We start from the raw sequence: 14,547 nt of genomic DNA, 5'->3' as shown, positions 1-14,547 counted from the left end.
TTTCTTCCTCGTTCCTCCACTTCTCATTTTTGTGTTTTCTGACGATGGGGTGAAAAGGACATTGTTGAATATCATTTCCCTCTCCCCAACAAGGAAATGAACGGGGAGTGTCTCTCACTTCTCTTTCTCTCTTTCTGTTTCCCCACCTCTCTTGAGGAGACCTCCCAACGAGGCCCAAGAGTTTCCCAGACCACTTTACAACTGCTGCATAATCCACTCCATTGTCCAGTTGTTTTTCTGTGTTTCTCTGGACTCATCGAGACGCCGCTTGTTTGTTAGCAATGCTGGGAATTCAAAGAAAGACCCTGCCTCTCATAGTGTGCCTCCCCTCCTTCCCCCTCCTGGAGTTTTTTTCTCTCGTGACCCCTTCTTGTTCCTAACTTGTAGCTTTCCCGACGTGGTCGCTCGTTGGTAAATGCTCTGATGTTGGGTTATAACCCATAATGTGTTGCAGAACCTGCAGGTGGGTACGACATGAGTATGATGTGCTTTCATTCGTGTACACTTCTGGGGTGACGGAGGATTTTGGGGGTTCTGGGGTCGAGCTGAGGTTAAGTGATGCTGCGCTCGTCCAGTGAAGCTTTTCTTCAGAGTCCGCGTCTTATCTGAGCGAGGTAGCGTCCGTTCTGTGGAGTCAGAGCTGTTTCTGCAGTGGTTAATCATTCATGAATATCATCAGCACATAAAGGCTTTCCTATACATTATTATTTACTTCTGTGTTAACAAGAGGATGGACCGCACTTCATAAATTTTTACTGTTGCAGCTGTGAAATGTTAACATCTGGCAACAGTCTGCTGACCATCTGTCGGTCCTGCGCTGCTGGAGGAATTCTCCGGTTTCAAAGTGATGTTAGAAAGTTAAACGATCATTAAAAGTGTTTTCTTCTTCTCTGTTATTTTAACCGCAGCGTGCAACATTTTGAGTCCGCGTGCGGTTTGAGCTCACGTGAAGTTCTGTGCGTCTGAATCTCTTCTGTCTGATCACATGACCGTACTCGTGTCTGTTCTGGGATCGTCGCCTTACGACTTTAAAACTGCTCTTCATGCACCAAATTAGTGGACTGTAATTTTGTCGGGCTCCCCGCGGTCCTGCAACGGGCAAAATTCTTCAGCTTGAAACTATTACTTTGCTGAGGGAAACTAAAGATGGGAGATGAAGACAGTTTTGTTTTTCTGAATGGGAAACGGTGTTATCAGTAATGGATTTCATTATGTTTCAGGAAGTGAGCCACTATACTGGCTGAAAGTGGTTATATATACGATCCTGCTATAACTGAATGTCATCTTTACTTTGAGTGATTTTGGCTGGCGTAGATGGGCACGACCGTTTCACTGCGAGTGTAATCAGTCTGTCTTTATGGCCGCTACACAGGTGAATATCAAAGAGCGACCGCAGGCTCGCATCGCACCGTTTAACGTGACTTACGACTTCCAGCTCGGGCTCTCCACGCTCGGGCTGTCATTTCTTCTAATATTACAGCTTATGAACATGTACATCGTTTCTGGAGGTGCGTCTGAAGGCAGGGATACCACCGAGAAACCTCCCCAGTTATTCCCCAACTTTATTGTTATTACACATGTATAAATACAGAGTAATGAAACATAATTTGCATCTAATCAGAAGCAAAGAGCAGATTATATACAGATAAGGGTAGAATAAAAGGTGGGAATAGTTATGTACAGATAGGTTAAGTATGCAGATGTTTATATTGCTATACAGATGTGCTACATTTATACAGATGTACTGATGTGTGGCAAACACATCAGTACATCTGTATAAATGTAGCTTTTATATCATACGTTTTCTGAAATTATTAATTGAAACATCAACAAATTATCACTCTTTTAAAACTAGGTGCAGAAGTCTCGTTGTTTTGCCTTGTTGGCATGTTACATGGAGTGAAAGGTTTTTAAAGAGTGTTTTTTAGAAGCTGTTTTGTTACCTAATTAATCACAAACAAAACACTGCTGTTCATAATTTGGCATTTATTTTCATTCATACAGAGAAACTATTGTTTAACCCTTTAAAGCCGGTCGGAGCGGGCACGTAATAGTTTTGCGTAACTACTTTTAAATCCCGGTAGCTCTGCAACCACGTGAGCTAGCGCAATAATTTTTTTTGCATATGAAACCGGAGGAGTTGTACTTACATCTTATGCCATCAGCTTGTCCTCGGTCACAGTTTCCTTCCACATATAGCTGCAAAAACTGCATAAAAAGCACTTGCAGCAACAAAAACATAATATTCCAGAAACACGCTTTGCCGATCCGATCAGCTGTTCATAACACTTTCTACATTGGATTAGACGTCAGCGCGACCTATCGCATGTCTGCCATGACCTGGCCGAAACCGGAAGTGACGTCATTTTCGCGGAAATGTAGTTTTTTACCGTCCGGGCCTCAATGAGCCTATACTGGTGTTTTTAAAAGTTATGTTTGACTTTATGACTTTCTGTGTCATTTCTGGGATGCTTAGGACTCATATTGCACTGCTGGAAATAGTTTATTTTGATGCATATGCTGCTTTTTTGCAAATTTGCATCATAATATTTATTTTTGTTTTTCCTGCAGTGTATAAAAATTGGTGTATTTCAAAAATAAAACTATGAAGACACTCAAAATAAATTTCCTGTGGTGGGAAACTATTTTGTGCAACTTTTTTGTATTTACAGTTTTGAGGGATAAGCCTCTTAAATTTCTCTAACTAGAAATATATGTTAAAAAAACAAAAACGATTTTCAATTTTTTTGTAGTTTATTGCACTTTTTTGCAATTTATGTAATCACTATGCACTTAATGCAGACATATTATTAAAATTTAGGCTGTAATGGTTGTATTGATGTATAGCAACTTGAAATGCTCCCAAAAATGGCTCCACAGCATGTAAAAATATAAAGTAAGCTCTGGCGGACTTGGTTCTATGGTAGGTCTTAAAGGGTTAAAGCTCTGTATTGTAAAAAACACAGTTAAAAAATGACTGATGTCACTATGAATGCTGATTATCGACATGTTTTTAAAATATGCTAATAAAGAATCTGATGAAACTGTGACAAAGTATGAAACACATACATGTGTGTTTTCTGCTCAAACTTCTTAGAAAATCATCTGGAGCTTCTTACATCTACAGTAAGATGGTGTTTCTATGGCACCTGCTTCACAACAAAACAGCCGAGCAGGAAACAGAATAAACCACCGACGAGTTTCATCTGCGGTTTGGACAGAGACGTCCGAGTCCACACATCACGAGCGTTTCCGAGTCTGCAGAAGCTCCGAGTCCGAAAGAAAGTGGCCGATGACACGAGGCCTGTCTGCGAGCGTCGGGTGTGAATGACATCATCAGCCAGCTCCATCAGCTCGTCGCACATTTGACTTGTTGATCAGATTCCTCGTCGGAGGAGCCGCCTGCTGTAAATTGTCAGCCTCTTTCGTTTTTGGCTGCAGTTTTGTCGCTCCGTTTCCAAATGGCACGGCCGTATTATGATGGGATGCGAAACACCACTCCAAATCCCCATTGTTCTGCCCTCTCTGTGTTTCCGAGGCAACAGTCTCCTACCATCTGGAAGGCCCTCATCCCTCAGTTCCTCTCATTTTCATCTAATGGCTTTCTCCTCTCTCCTTTTCTCGTCTCATTTCTGTTTCTTTCGCTACTGTTTCTCTTTCTTTGCAAAGACATCTTTTTAAAAACTTTTTGTGCTCTAATTTGACCCCCCCCCCCCCTCTCTCTCCGTCTCTTTTTTCTTCATCCTTTTTTTACTTTAAGTGCTTCAGTGTGTTACGGCTCTCTTTCACTTGCTCTTTTTAACCTGCTCTGGCCATTTCTTCTCATTTCATCTGCCTTTTTTATGCCCCCCCTTTTATCAGTTCAGCTAATGAGTACATTTCTTTATGCGCTATCTCACATTCGCAGTCACACGAGGCATATTTCCTAAATCTGTGTGCATACACACATACACAGGGGAATGTAATCATGTTAGTTTCCTACACTGGCATGTAATTCATGCATGATTTACTGGAGGATTAATCACACTCGACAGAAATTTATTGGCAAAGACAGATCGGAGCCCCTGAAAGGTGCTTAGTTTCATTGAAACATGAAGAAGTAAGAGTGTGTGTGTGTGTGTGTGTGTGTGTGTGTGTGTGTGTGTGTGTGTGTGTGTGTGTGTCCCAGAGTGGGTCCCATTATTCTCTGCAGATGCTGACCTTCAGCATGCTGGCTCTCTGGAGGGCAGCACTTGTTTAATTCTTTCTTTTTTCTCTTATTCCTAATCACTCCCTCCCCCTCCGCTCTCCTCTCTTACATTTCTTCTCCCCCCCTTCTCATTTTCTGCCCCGTTCTTCCGTCCTTTCATGTTTTTTGTCTCAGCTTCATCCATCTGAAAGCCTCAGCCTCTCGTACTTGAAGCCTCTCGTACAGTTTTTAGATGTGAGGTCTTTTCTTGTTCTTTTTTAATTTCCTTTGTCTGCTGCTCGACTAAAACTTGGTAAACCTTCCTGTCCTTCATACCTCATTATTTAACAGTTAATGTCTCTCCCTCCTCCTGGCCTCCTGTTTCCTCGCTCCCTCTCCTGTTGTGGCCCTCTGTGGCCGCGTCTCTTTGTCTTGTGTTTACGTGGTTTCTTATCCTCTCTACATTCATCTACCTTGCCTCTGTCCTTTGCTCTCTGCATACAGATGAACGTGTGATTCCTCGGCGGTCTCCTCTCTGCCTGTAAACTGTCAGCTGGTACTCTTAACACAAATTTCGCTCGAATGCGAGGTCCTCACAGGATATGTGGAATTAGTAGGCAGGTCCTGAAACAAAATAAATCCTTTTCATCTTAGTTGATAAAACGGTCCCCGGTGAAAAAATGTCTTCTTTTTATTTATTTATTTAATTTGCACATTTTCAGCTCTTCTTTCAACCTCTTGACTTAAATGTGTTCAGTATTTGCATTCAGCTGCCCTCCTGACAACTTGGGTCACTAAAGACGGCGACTCGTTCAAAGTGGAGTACGGTTACCTCGGGTGTTCGCATCGTTTTCCTCTTTATGCACTGAAACGATGCAACATTTGAATACAAATGCTGACGGTTGTTTTTGTAATAAGACTCGGCATAAATGATTAAAACATGGCACCAAGTCGAGCTTCGTCTTACCGCAGAAGAGTCTCCTCTGATGGGTGTAAACAGTCTAACAGTGCTGCTGCCTTCATATCGTCTGTGTCGACGTCTCCATATTAATGCTGATCTGTAGCCACAGGGTGGGGCTCATCATGTCAACCAACTTTAAGCTGGATGATATTTTGTAATCTCATCTCAGATTTTTGAGGATGATGTGGTTCTGTTGGCTTCATCGGGTGAGGGCCTCCAGCTCGCACTGGAGCGGTTCGCAGCCGAGTGTGAAGCAGCGGGAATGAGGATCAGCACCTCCAAATCTGAGGCCATGGTTCTCAGCCGGAAAAGGGTGGAGTGCCCACTCCGGGTCGGGGATGAGTTCCTGCCCCAAGTGGAGGAGTTCAAGTATCTCGGGGTCTTGTTCGCAAGTGATGGGAGAAGGGAGCCGGAGATCGACAGATGGATTGGGGCTGCAGCTGCAGTAATGCAGACGCTGCACCGGTCCGTCGTGGTGAAGAGGGAGCTGAGTGTAAAAGCGAAGCTCTCAATTTACCGGTCGATCTACGTCCCTACCCTCACCTATGGCCACGAGTGACCGAAAGAACGAGATCGCGGATACAAGCGGCGGAAATGAGCTTCCTCCGAAGGGTGGCTGGCCTCTCCCTTAGAGATAGGGTGAGTTCAGCCATCTGAGGGGCTCAGAGTAGAGCCGCTGCTGCTCCACATCGAAAGGAGCCAGCTGAGGTGGTTCGGGCATCTGACAAGGATGCCTCCTGGACACCTCCTGGGGTTGGTGTTCCAGGCATGTCCCACCGGGAGGAGGCCCCGGGGCAGACCCAGGACACGCTGGAGAGATTATATCTCTCGGCTGGCCTGGGAACGCCTCGGTGTTCCCCCGGATAAGCTGGAGGAGGTGGCTGGGGAGAGGGAGGTCTGGGCCTCTTTGCTTAGGCTGCTGCCCCCGCGACCCGGCCTCGGATAAAGCGGATGAAGATGGATGGATGGATATTCTGCACAGCTAAACTCTCGTGCTCACCGTCAGCGCAGTGCTTAATTTAGTGTAGTGAGAAAATAACATCAACCAGGTGGATGTGCAGCTTCATGCAGACTTTTAACTCAGCTTACCTTTAATTCTAACACCTGAGAGCACAGCTGCTCTGCTTAAAGCTGCCATGGAGTTGGTTTGTATTTACACTACATCACATCTAGGAAGCAGATATGAAAGCAGATGACTTTTTGACCTGCTGGTTTTATCTCAAACACGTGTTATATGTGATGATTTTTAAGGCTTTTTGTTTTAGAACAAAGCAGCTGGAAACACTTCAAAGTCATTTGTGCTGTATAAAGTGTTTTGTTCTGGGTAACCCACCGTTTATAAAACATGATGTCACTGACCAAGATTATTGTAGTTAACTTCAACTAAACCAGAAACTGAGGCTAGATCTTTTTGGTTAACTACATCCATTTATTTATTTTAGTTAACTTAAATAAAAATAAAAGCTCAGCTTTTGACAATCATGAAGTTTAACTGAAATCATTTGAATTCAAATAAAATAAAACTACAGAGGAAACCAGTCGTTTTAGCATCTGTTAGTTTGGTTACAATGTTACTGACGAGGACGAGACTGAGTCACTGCTTTTAAAAAGTTTTCAACATTTTCTAAAAGAAATAAAACTAATATGAGTTTTATTAAATTAACTAGTTTAATAAAACGAACTAAATCGAACATTTTCAAAAAAATAAAAACTGAAAGCAAAATGAAATCAAAACAAATCAGAGAATACAAAACTGTAGAAATCTACAATCGGTAGATTAAAACTTACTACAGATTTTGTGGGTTAGTGATTCGAATGATATGATAAAGCTCACATGTGGCAGCTTTTAACACTTATCAGTGAAATCGCCTGAAAGCGTTTTGCTCTGTGTCACCCAGACGTGAACCAGCTGGTTGTTAGCTTTAGCAAATGGTGTCACACGTTCCAGTGTTATGTCTATGAACACGGTATGCCCCCTAATCCTGGTTCACAGTACCCTTGCTTAGCCTTTGACCCCATCTTCTAAGTGTTTGGTGGGAACTGATGGAGTGTCATGTGACTTCAAGAGGTCAGAGGTCAAGAGAGATATAGGAGTCACCCTCAGACCAGCTCAGAGACAGTCACCGGCACAGCTGAACCAACAGCAGGGAAACATCTTACTGTGTTACCGGCACAAGTCTGTCAGGCTGTCAGCGACTCACCTGCAGCAGCTTCGTGTGGTCTTAGTCAAACAAAGATGTCTGCCAGTCGCTCTGAACACTTCCTTCTTTTGCATAAATAAAGTTTAAAGTTTTTCACAGATTTCTCTGCAGCCCCGCCCCTGCACACAGTACACCCGGTACCGTATCAGCATCTCGGTGCCTCTGTTCATGGAATAACTAACAATGCATGACAGAAACTCATAATTACTCTCAGGACCCCACCACAGGTGAAATAATCGGCTTTTGAAGCTCTTGTGTGCTTACGTATTTATGCCACAAATGTGTAAAAGCACTTGTTGAGCTAATTGTGCGGTGACTTTACTCCCTGTGGATCAGAGTGAGGGGAGGGGCACTGCCTATATGTAAAGGAAATGGAAACCTTAAAGGTTTCAGGATTATCAGGCAGTCAGAGCTTCAGCCGTCGTTACGACAGGTGTAGCTAACTTTGATTTATTTATAAAAGTTTATATAAGGATAAATATGTAAATCCAGTCTTGGGACTACACCAGCCTCACTGTCTCCTCCCAGTCTCAAACTGGTGGATGTGCCATATTATTTGTTACAGTGAAAAGGCTCCACAGCCAGCACCGTCGCTCTGCAGCTACATTAACCTTATAATGTAAATATTATTTTTGCCTTACAAAGAAGCAGCTGTATAACATGTTTGGGCCACGTTCCCTCCCCACTGGTGGGTAATATACCAGTTTAATTCACAATATCTAAACATATTAAAACAGTTTAAAACAGTATTAAATGTTAATTGGCAAAAATAAAACAACTCGAAATCCTGTATCTTCCTCCATCGCTCCTCCGATAAACAGGCTTTACTGTCTTTCTCTCGCCTTCCTTAGATAATAAGATATTTCTCCGCCCTTCATTATTTTCCACTTAAGCTTTTATTGCCTCATTGTTTGGACGCCGGCGTCTGTGATTAAAGCTTCATAATGAAGTATCGCATTAGGAAGATGAAACAAAGTTAAAGTTAGTTTAACTCCGGCAACATTAAACCACAGCGGCTCTGTTTTCGCCGCGACTCACGAAATGACATTACGACAGCAGTCGCAGAACAATTTGAGCTATTAATCTGTTTTATTACCACACTGTCAAAATAGCACGACTCTCATTGACAAAGAATCTGACACTGTTGAATGCAATCTGAAGATATGAAGCGCTTTCCCGGCTTCAAATCTCAAATCACGTTCAAGTGGATATCGACACGAAGCGAGGCTTCGGCTCTGTAAAGACTCATAAAGATATAACTGAATTAAAGCTTCGCTAGTTCATTTCCTCCACTTCTTCTTCACTTACTTTAAATATTACTCTTCGCCTCCCCGCCCGCCTTTATTTATTTTTTACCTCAGCTTCCGTCTGTGACTCCTCGCGTCGAGCCGCTGCCGTTTGCGCTCCGGTGTTTGGTTATATTGAGGCCATCTATCTGCGCTGTCATTGGCTCTCAGGAGTTTTTTAATGCGCTGTGACACAAAGCTGCATCTTGTCTCTGTTTTTAAAAGTTGCTGAGAGGCAGGCCTGCGTGATAGATGACTCTGTGCATGTGTGTGCAGCAGCCCAACAGCTGTAAGCAGCCCTTTTAGAAAGAGTCAGTGAAAGTGTGTGTTTATGAGAGAGCGGGGCAGGTGCACATGACATATAACAAGTCCTTGTTTCCCCTGAAATCCATCAGAAATCTCTTAAATACCGGGGAATTAGTAAGGATCACATTACTCCCAATTACTGTCAGACACGGAGAGAAATCCTTCCAATTATCCTTTTGAATATGTGACCCGTGTAACTGTGAGCGCGCTATCCACATAACAGCATTAAGGAAGTCATCCCTAAACAGGTATTACATAGTTGAATTTCCCTTCAAACTGAGCGCTCAGCGGCTTCGCTGTTCTGCCTGGAATGTTTTCAATTCCTCGTTTTGGTTTGATGACTCTCTCAATTATGTTAAAGTAGTTGTTGCATGAGCCAGGAAGCTGTTCTCATTCATTACATCTGTTTCTCTCGTCTGTCTTTCTCACACACACACACACACAGAGACCACCAGCCCCTCGTTTGGTCTTAACTCTTCTCCAGCTGTGTGCCAATTTGCCTCCTCCAGAGTGCGTGGGGTTCGGGAGGGGGGTGATTAGGAGTTACGGGCTGTATTTAAACAGCGCGCCTGTCCTCTTTCGTGTGTTGATGATAAATGTTCTCACTGTGTGCATGTCTACATAAGTGTTTTAGTTCTCATACTGGGTGTGTGTATGCATGCCAGTAATGGGTTCCATCCACATCGCTCCCTAATCCCCAGCTGCCGCGCGGTGCTGACTGGGTTCCTGGAGGGAGAATTCCAAACTTGCCACCGGATTTACAGTGGATTCTCTACAGATTACCACGGGATTTCTGCCCCGTTCCCAATATGGAAACTCTCATAACACACTGGGGATCACGATATTATTTTTCAAGTATTCATTAACTGGTAGCGAATGAATCTTTTATTCAAACGATGCTTTTTTCCTATATTAAAGCACAACGAGTGTGTGTGTTCGACGTTTTTAAATTTCATTTGCAAAACCAATACAAGTAAACCTCAGAAATCCCCGCTCGTGGTTTCCAGTAGCTCCGTCTTCGACTGCTGGAGTAACAAAGGTTTGGAGTCGAGGCGTGAGAGAGAAATGTGAGCCGGCCACAAGCAGTCGGTTCAGCTGCACAGAGCCATTTGAACCAGTGCGCACTTCATAACTGGGACCACTGAGAAGCCACAGAGTTGGAATCAAAGTGTCGGTGGACAGAACAGTCAGGCGCACCGTGACCCTTTATCACTCGCGTGTCATCCAGACCAGCGGTCCCCAACGCCCGGGCCACGGCCTGGTGCCGGTCCGTGAGTCGTTTGTTACCGGGCCGCGAGAGTCGAGGCTCGGGTGTGAAATGTATAGTTTTCAGGGTTTTTATCGTTAACTCGTTTTCCCTGGGTCTTTCCCATATTATAGTTGTGCCTCTTATTTTGAAAGAAATATTTATGCGTTACCATAGCGACCCGAGAGGAGGATGTTACTCTGTGTTGTTGGTGCATTTCAGGACGCTGCTAATAAAGTTACACAATTACACAGTGAATTCATGTTTATTATTATATTTATAAAATCCCACAGTTTTTGTCTCGGTCGGATCATTTTTATTTTGTTGTATTTATCCGCGACACCTTTATTGTCGGACATTGACCCGCTCCGCGGTGCAAAAACGGTTGGGGACCTCTGATCCAGACGACCTGCACTTTTTGTCATTTTGGTTGTAACATAAAAAAATTATTCTCATCTATCAGGAAACGTTTGAATTTTCTCTCCAGACTGAAATGTGAAGCTGATTTTTCTGTCTGTGTTCAGACAGCGATACCTTGATTACTCAATGATACTCCTACTTTTCCCCGCACCCTCCACCTGTGCTTATTTACTCCATCTTTGTCTTATCACCTCTGCTCCTTTCTGCTGTATCTGATTTTCTCTCTGTGTGCAGGTTTGTTGCAAATAGAGGCTGATAAAAAGTGACACAAAGTTCTCTAATTTGACAGCCTAAAATCTTCCCCCACCCAGCCCTAAATAAGAAAATACACAGACTACAGTAAAGTGATCATGTAAGCGTGTTGATCACTCCTCATCATCTTAATCTTAGAGATGATGTCTTGTTTTCCAGCTCCTGTTTTGATCCTCCTCATCTCTCGTCTTATCTGTTTTTCATCTCCCATACCTTCCTCTTAACTTCCCCCCTCCTTATCGCTCTCTTTCCTGCCCTCTTCACCCCCCCATTACCTCTCCACCGCTCTTATCTCTGCCTCTGTGACATTATCATGTCCGGCGGCCAAACGCTAACTGACAGATGGGCTGACTGATACGGGGCACAGGTATACAGGCTCAGGGGTGAACAGCAAGCCCTGCAGCCTGGTGAACTGTAGTCATAAAGAGGGAGAGAGACAGACACATGGAGTCGGACAGACACATGGACAGACGGCTAGAAGACGGACGTGAAAGAAAGAAGAGCAGACAAAACGGCTGCGGCCATTAAGAGCAGAGAAATCTGAGCCGTCCGGCTGAGACGCTGACCCGGAGCAACTTACGGCAAAGAAGACAGGTGTGTGTGTGTGTGCGCGCTGAAACACACATAAACATGCTAACCATGGAGTCGGGAGGGGCAGCAGATGACATCCCAAACATGAAGAGCATGCAGTTAGTTAGACACTTCCCACTGCTGACCACCCATCCTGACACAAGCATCAGCATAGAGACCACCATCTGACTCATTGTGATATATGTTTATATGATAAACATGAATACAGGATGGATATCCTGCAGTAGATGCGTGCAGACAAATGAAAGAGACAGAAAGACGGAGAGATAAAATCTAATACCTCGTAATGTTTGCTATGTGGACAACATGTGTTTGTGTACTCGCTTTCCCCGGCACAGGACATCGATATCTGTTCACGGGACGCGGCCGGATTACCACAGCTGTGCGTGTGTCTTCGCTTGCGTTAACTGAGCCCTAGCCTACTTAAAACTGTCACGTGTCACTTATATTCTGTTGCTATGTGATGTTTGGCCGGGATGAGCCGCGAGCTGAGCGCGTGCTTCGCCCTCTCTCTTCTCTGTCGCCCGCAACAAATTGTTTTCAGCAGCTTTTCCCGAATATTTCAGATTCAGTGCAGTGGCTGTCGGTAGGCTCTTTGCTAAGGTACGTGAAGGGAGCATCACTCTGACGGCGCTGTGCCAGCGGTTGGTTGATTGTTTGTTTTATTGTGAAGGTGCTGGGGCAGAGCGGGAGGTTAACGCTGCGTCTGTGCTCGGGTCTCGCGTTTATTCCTCTGATTATCTTTCATAACGCTGTCTGTTCTGTTTGTTCGTGCATTTGTGTTGATTTTACATGGAAACAGCAACAAATGGTCACGGCTCTTCTTCTGCCACGGCCATCGGAGTCACACAGCAGTGAACTCTGAGCCAACTCCTCCTGTGTTTGGCTGGGTCCGGTTCATTGAGCGACTTCTCAGCAGTTGGAAAAAAGGACGCTTCGTACTATAAACAAGTTCAGTCGTGGAGATTTGCCCAGAACAAGTTTTTGAACCATCCAGCCACTGGCTGCGTCTGCCTTATGACTGACTGGTTAAGGATGCAACGTTACCAATGGCAACATCCGACGGTTTCTTTGCTTCAGTCTGATTGTGCTCTCAAATTTCTCTCTCTTAAATGCATAAAATTCTCTTTTCCAGACGAGGTCCGTTAGATGCAGCTGACTACCCCATGCAGCCATGGTCAGGTCCCTACCCCGGGCCTCCACACGCCCAGCAGGGATACCCCCAGGCACCATCCTACCCCACCTCCCAGTCTGCCCCATCTTACCCCAACTACCCACCTGGTCAGCCATACCCACGGCAAGGAGACCCTCGAGGCATTGACCCTGGCTACTACCCCCACCCTAGGTAATTATATGCAGGAAAGTACCCTCATACCAGGATCTGCATGTGTACTGTACGTACGCTACGATGCTGTTGTGCTGGTTTTGTGATTCCAGTGCAGCGTACCTGGACGAGGGGGCGGAGCTCTAGATTATGAGCTGTTGCCTGCTAAACTAAAACTAGAGCTCAGACTTCTCAGACTGCCTGTTAGTCCAAATAGTCACAAAGAAAGACAAATTATTTGACAGATAACCACATTAACCCTTTAAGACCTACCATAGAACCAAGTCCGCCAGAGCTTATATTATATGTTTACATGCTGTGGAGCCATTTTTGGGAGCATTTCAAGTTGCTATACATCAATACAACCATTACAGCCCAAATTTTAATAATATGTATGCATTAAGTGCATAGTAATTACATAAATTGCAAAAAAGTGCAATAAACTACAAAAAAATTGAAAATCGTTTTTGTTTTTTTAACATATATTTCTAGTTAGAGAAATTTAAGAGGCTTATCCCTCAAAACTGTAAATACAAAAAAGTTGCACAAAATAGTTTCCCACCACAGGAAATTTATTTTGAGTGTCTTCATAGTTTTATTTTTGAAATATACCAATTTTTATATACTGCAGGAAAAACGAAAATAAATATTATAGTGCAAATTTGCAAAAAAGCAGCATATGCATCAAAATAAACTATTTCCAGCAGTGCAATATGAGTCCTAAGCATCCCAGAAACAACACAGAAAGTCATAAAGTCAAACATAACTTTTAAAAACACCAGTATAGGCTCATTGAGGCCTGGACGGTAAAAAACTACATTTCAGCGAAAATGACGTCACTTCCGGTTTCGGCCAGGTCATGGCGGACATGCGATAGTTCGCACTGACTGATGTAGGAAGTGTTATGAACAGCTGATCGGATCGGCAAAGCATGTTTCTGGAATATTATGTTTTTGTTGCTGCAAGCGCTTTTTATGCAGTTTTTGCAAAACTATATGTGGAAGGAAACTGTGACCGAGGACAAGCTGATGGCATAAGATGTAAGTACAACTCCTCCGGTTTCATACGCAAAAAAATTATTGCGCTAGCTCACGTGGTTGCAGAGCTACTGGGATTTAAAAATAGTTACGCAAAACAGAGCGTGCCGCTCTGACCGGTTTTAAAGGGTTAAAGACACCAACAGCCTTCAGTAGACGGCCGCTAGCTACAGCTGCCTCCATCGGCATCCACCGGTCACTCAAAGCAGCTACGCCCTTAAACTTAAGCCTTAATACGTTTAAACAAAACATCACCTGCACACCTGTCAGGGAAATTAGCCACAGAGGCCCAAACCTTTATTAGTGTGACTGACGTCCGTGCACAGCCTCAAGTGGCCGATCGCAGGAACTACAGTTTTGGGGTTCAGCACCGATCATATTGCAGATTTGATCATCTTTCATATTACTGCCGCTCATCTTCGTCTTCCCTCTCGTCTGACTCTTCCTTCTTTTCCATGTCGGAGTATTTTGCTGTTCTTTGATCCAAGGTTGTTCTCTAGCTCTCAGCAGAGAGGGCCCCTGCGGCAGGACGTGCCCCCATCTCCCACCCCGCCTCTTCGGGGACTGCGGTACGACACGATGACACGTGGAACCGGGGGTGGGGGTTACAGGTAGGGCCGATTTGTGGATGGAGACCATTCCAGGTAAATGCTGAGCTCTAAAATGCTTCTTCCGGCATAAATAATGAATAAAATTCTGCCGCTGTACTCGAGTAATCCGGCACAGCCCTCTGTAACTTTAAGAATATGTTTGAT

General features: G+C 44.2%; 1 protein-coding gene across 8 annotated transcripts in view; it reads left to right on the top strand.

Annotated features, from left to right (window-relative positions):
- Nucleotides 1-14,547, top strand: part of LOC146501131 (partitioning defective 3 homolog B-like) — a 269,394-nt gene that overhangs the window by 241,146 nt on the left and 13,701 nt on the right. For 7 of the 8 annotated variants that reach the window (XM_085136428.1, XM_085136430.1, XM_085136429.1 and 4 more), the window contains 2 exons: nucleotides 12,567-12,776; nucleotides 14,293-14,436. In XM_085136428.1, coding sequence (XP_084992554.1) covers nucleotides 12,567-12,776; nucleotides 14,293-14,407 — 325 coding nt within the window. In that variant the 3' untranslated portion in view covers nucleotides 14,408-14,436. Of the gene's footprint in view, nucleotides 1-12,566; nucleotides 12,777-14,292; nucleotides 14,437-14,547 lie in introns of those variants that run through there. The other variant, XM_085136433.1, reaches the window with a different exon arrangement.

This window comes from Neolamprologus multifasciatus, chromosome 16, assembly GCF_963576455.1.
Source record: "Neolamprologus multifasciatus chromosome 16, fNeoMul1.2, whole genome shotgun sequence".
In the NCBI taxonomy this organism is placed as follows: domain Eukaryota; kingdom Metazoa; phylum Chordata; class Actinopteri; order Cichliformes; family Cichlidae; genus Neolamprologus; species Neolamprologus multifasciatus.
Note: the sequence above shows the minus strand (reverse complement) of the source record. Positions and strands in the feature narration are given on the sequence as shown.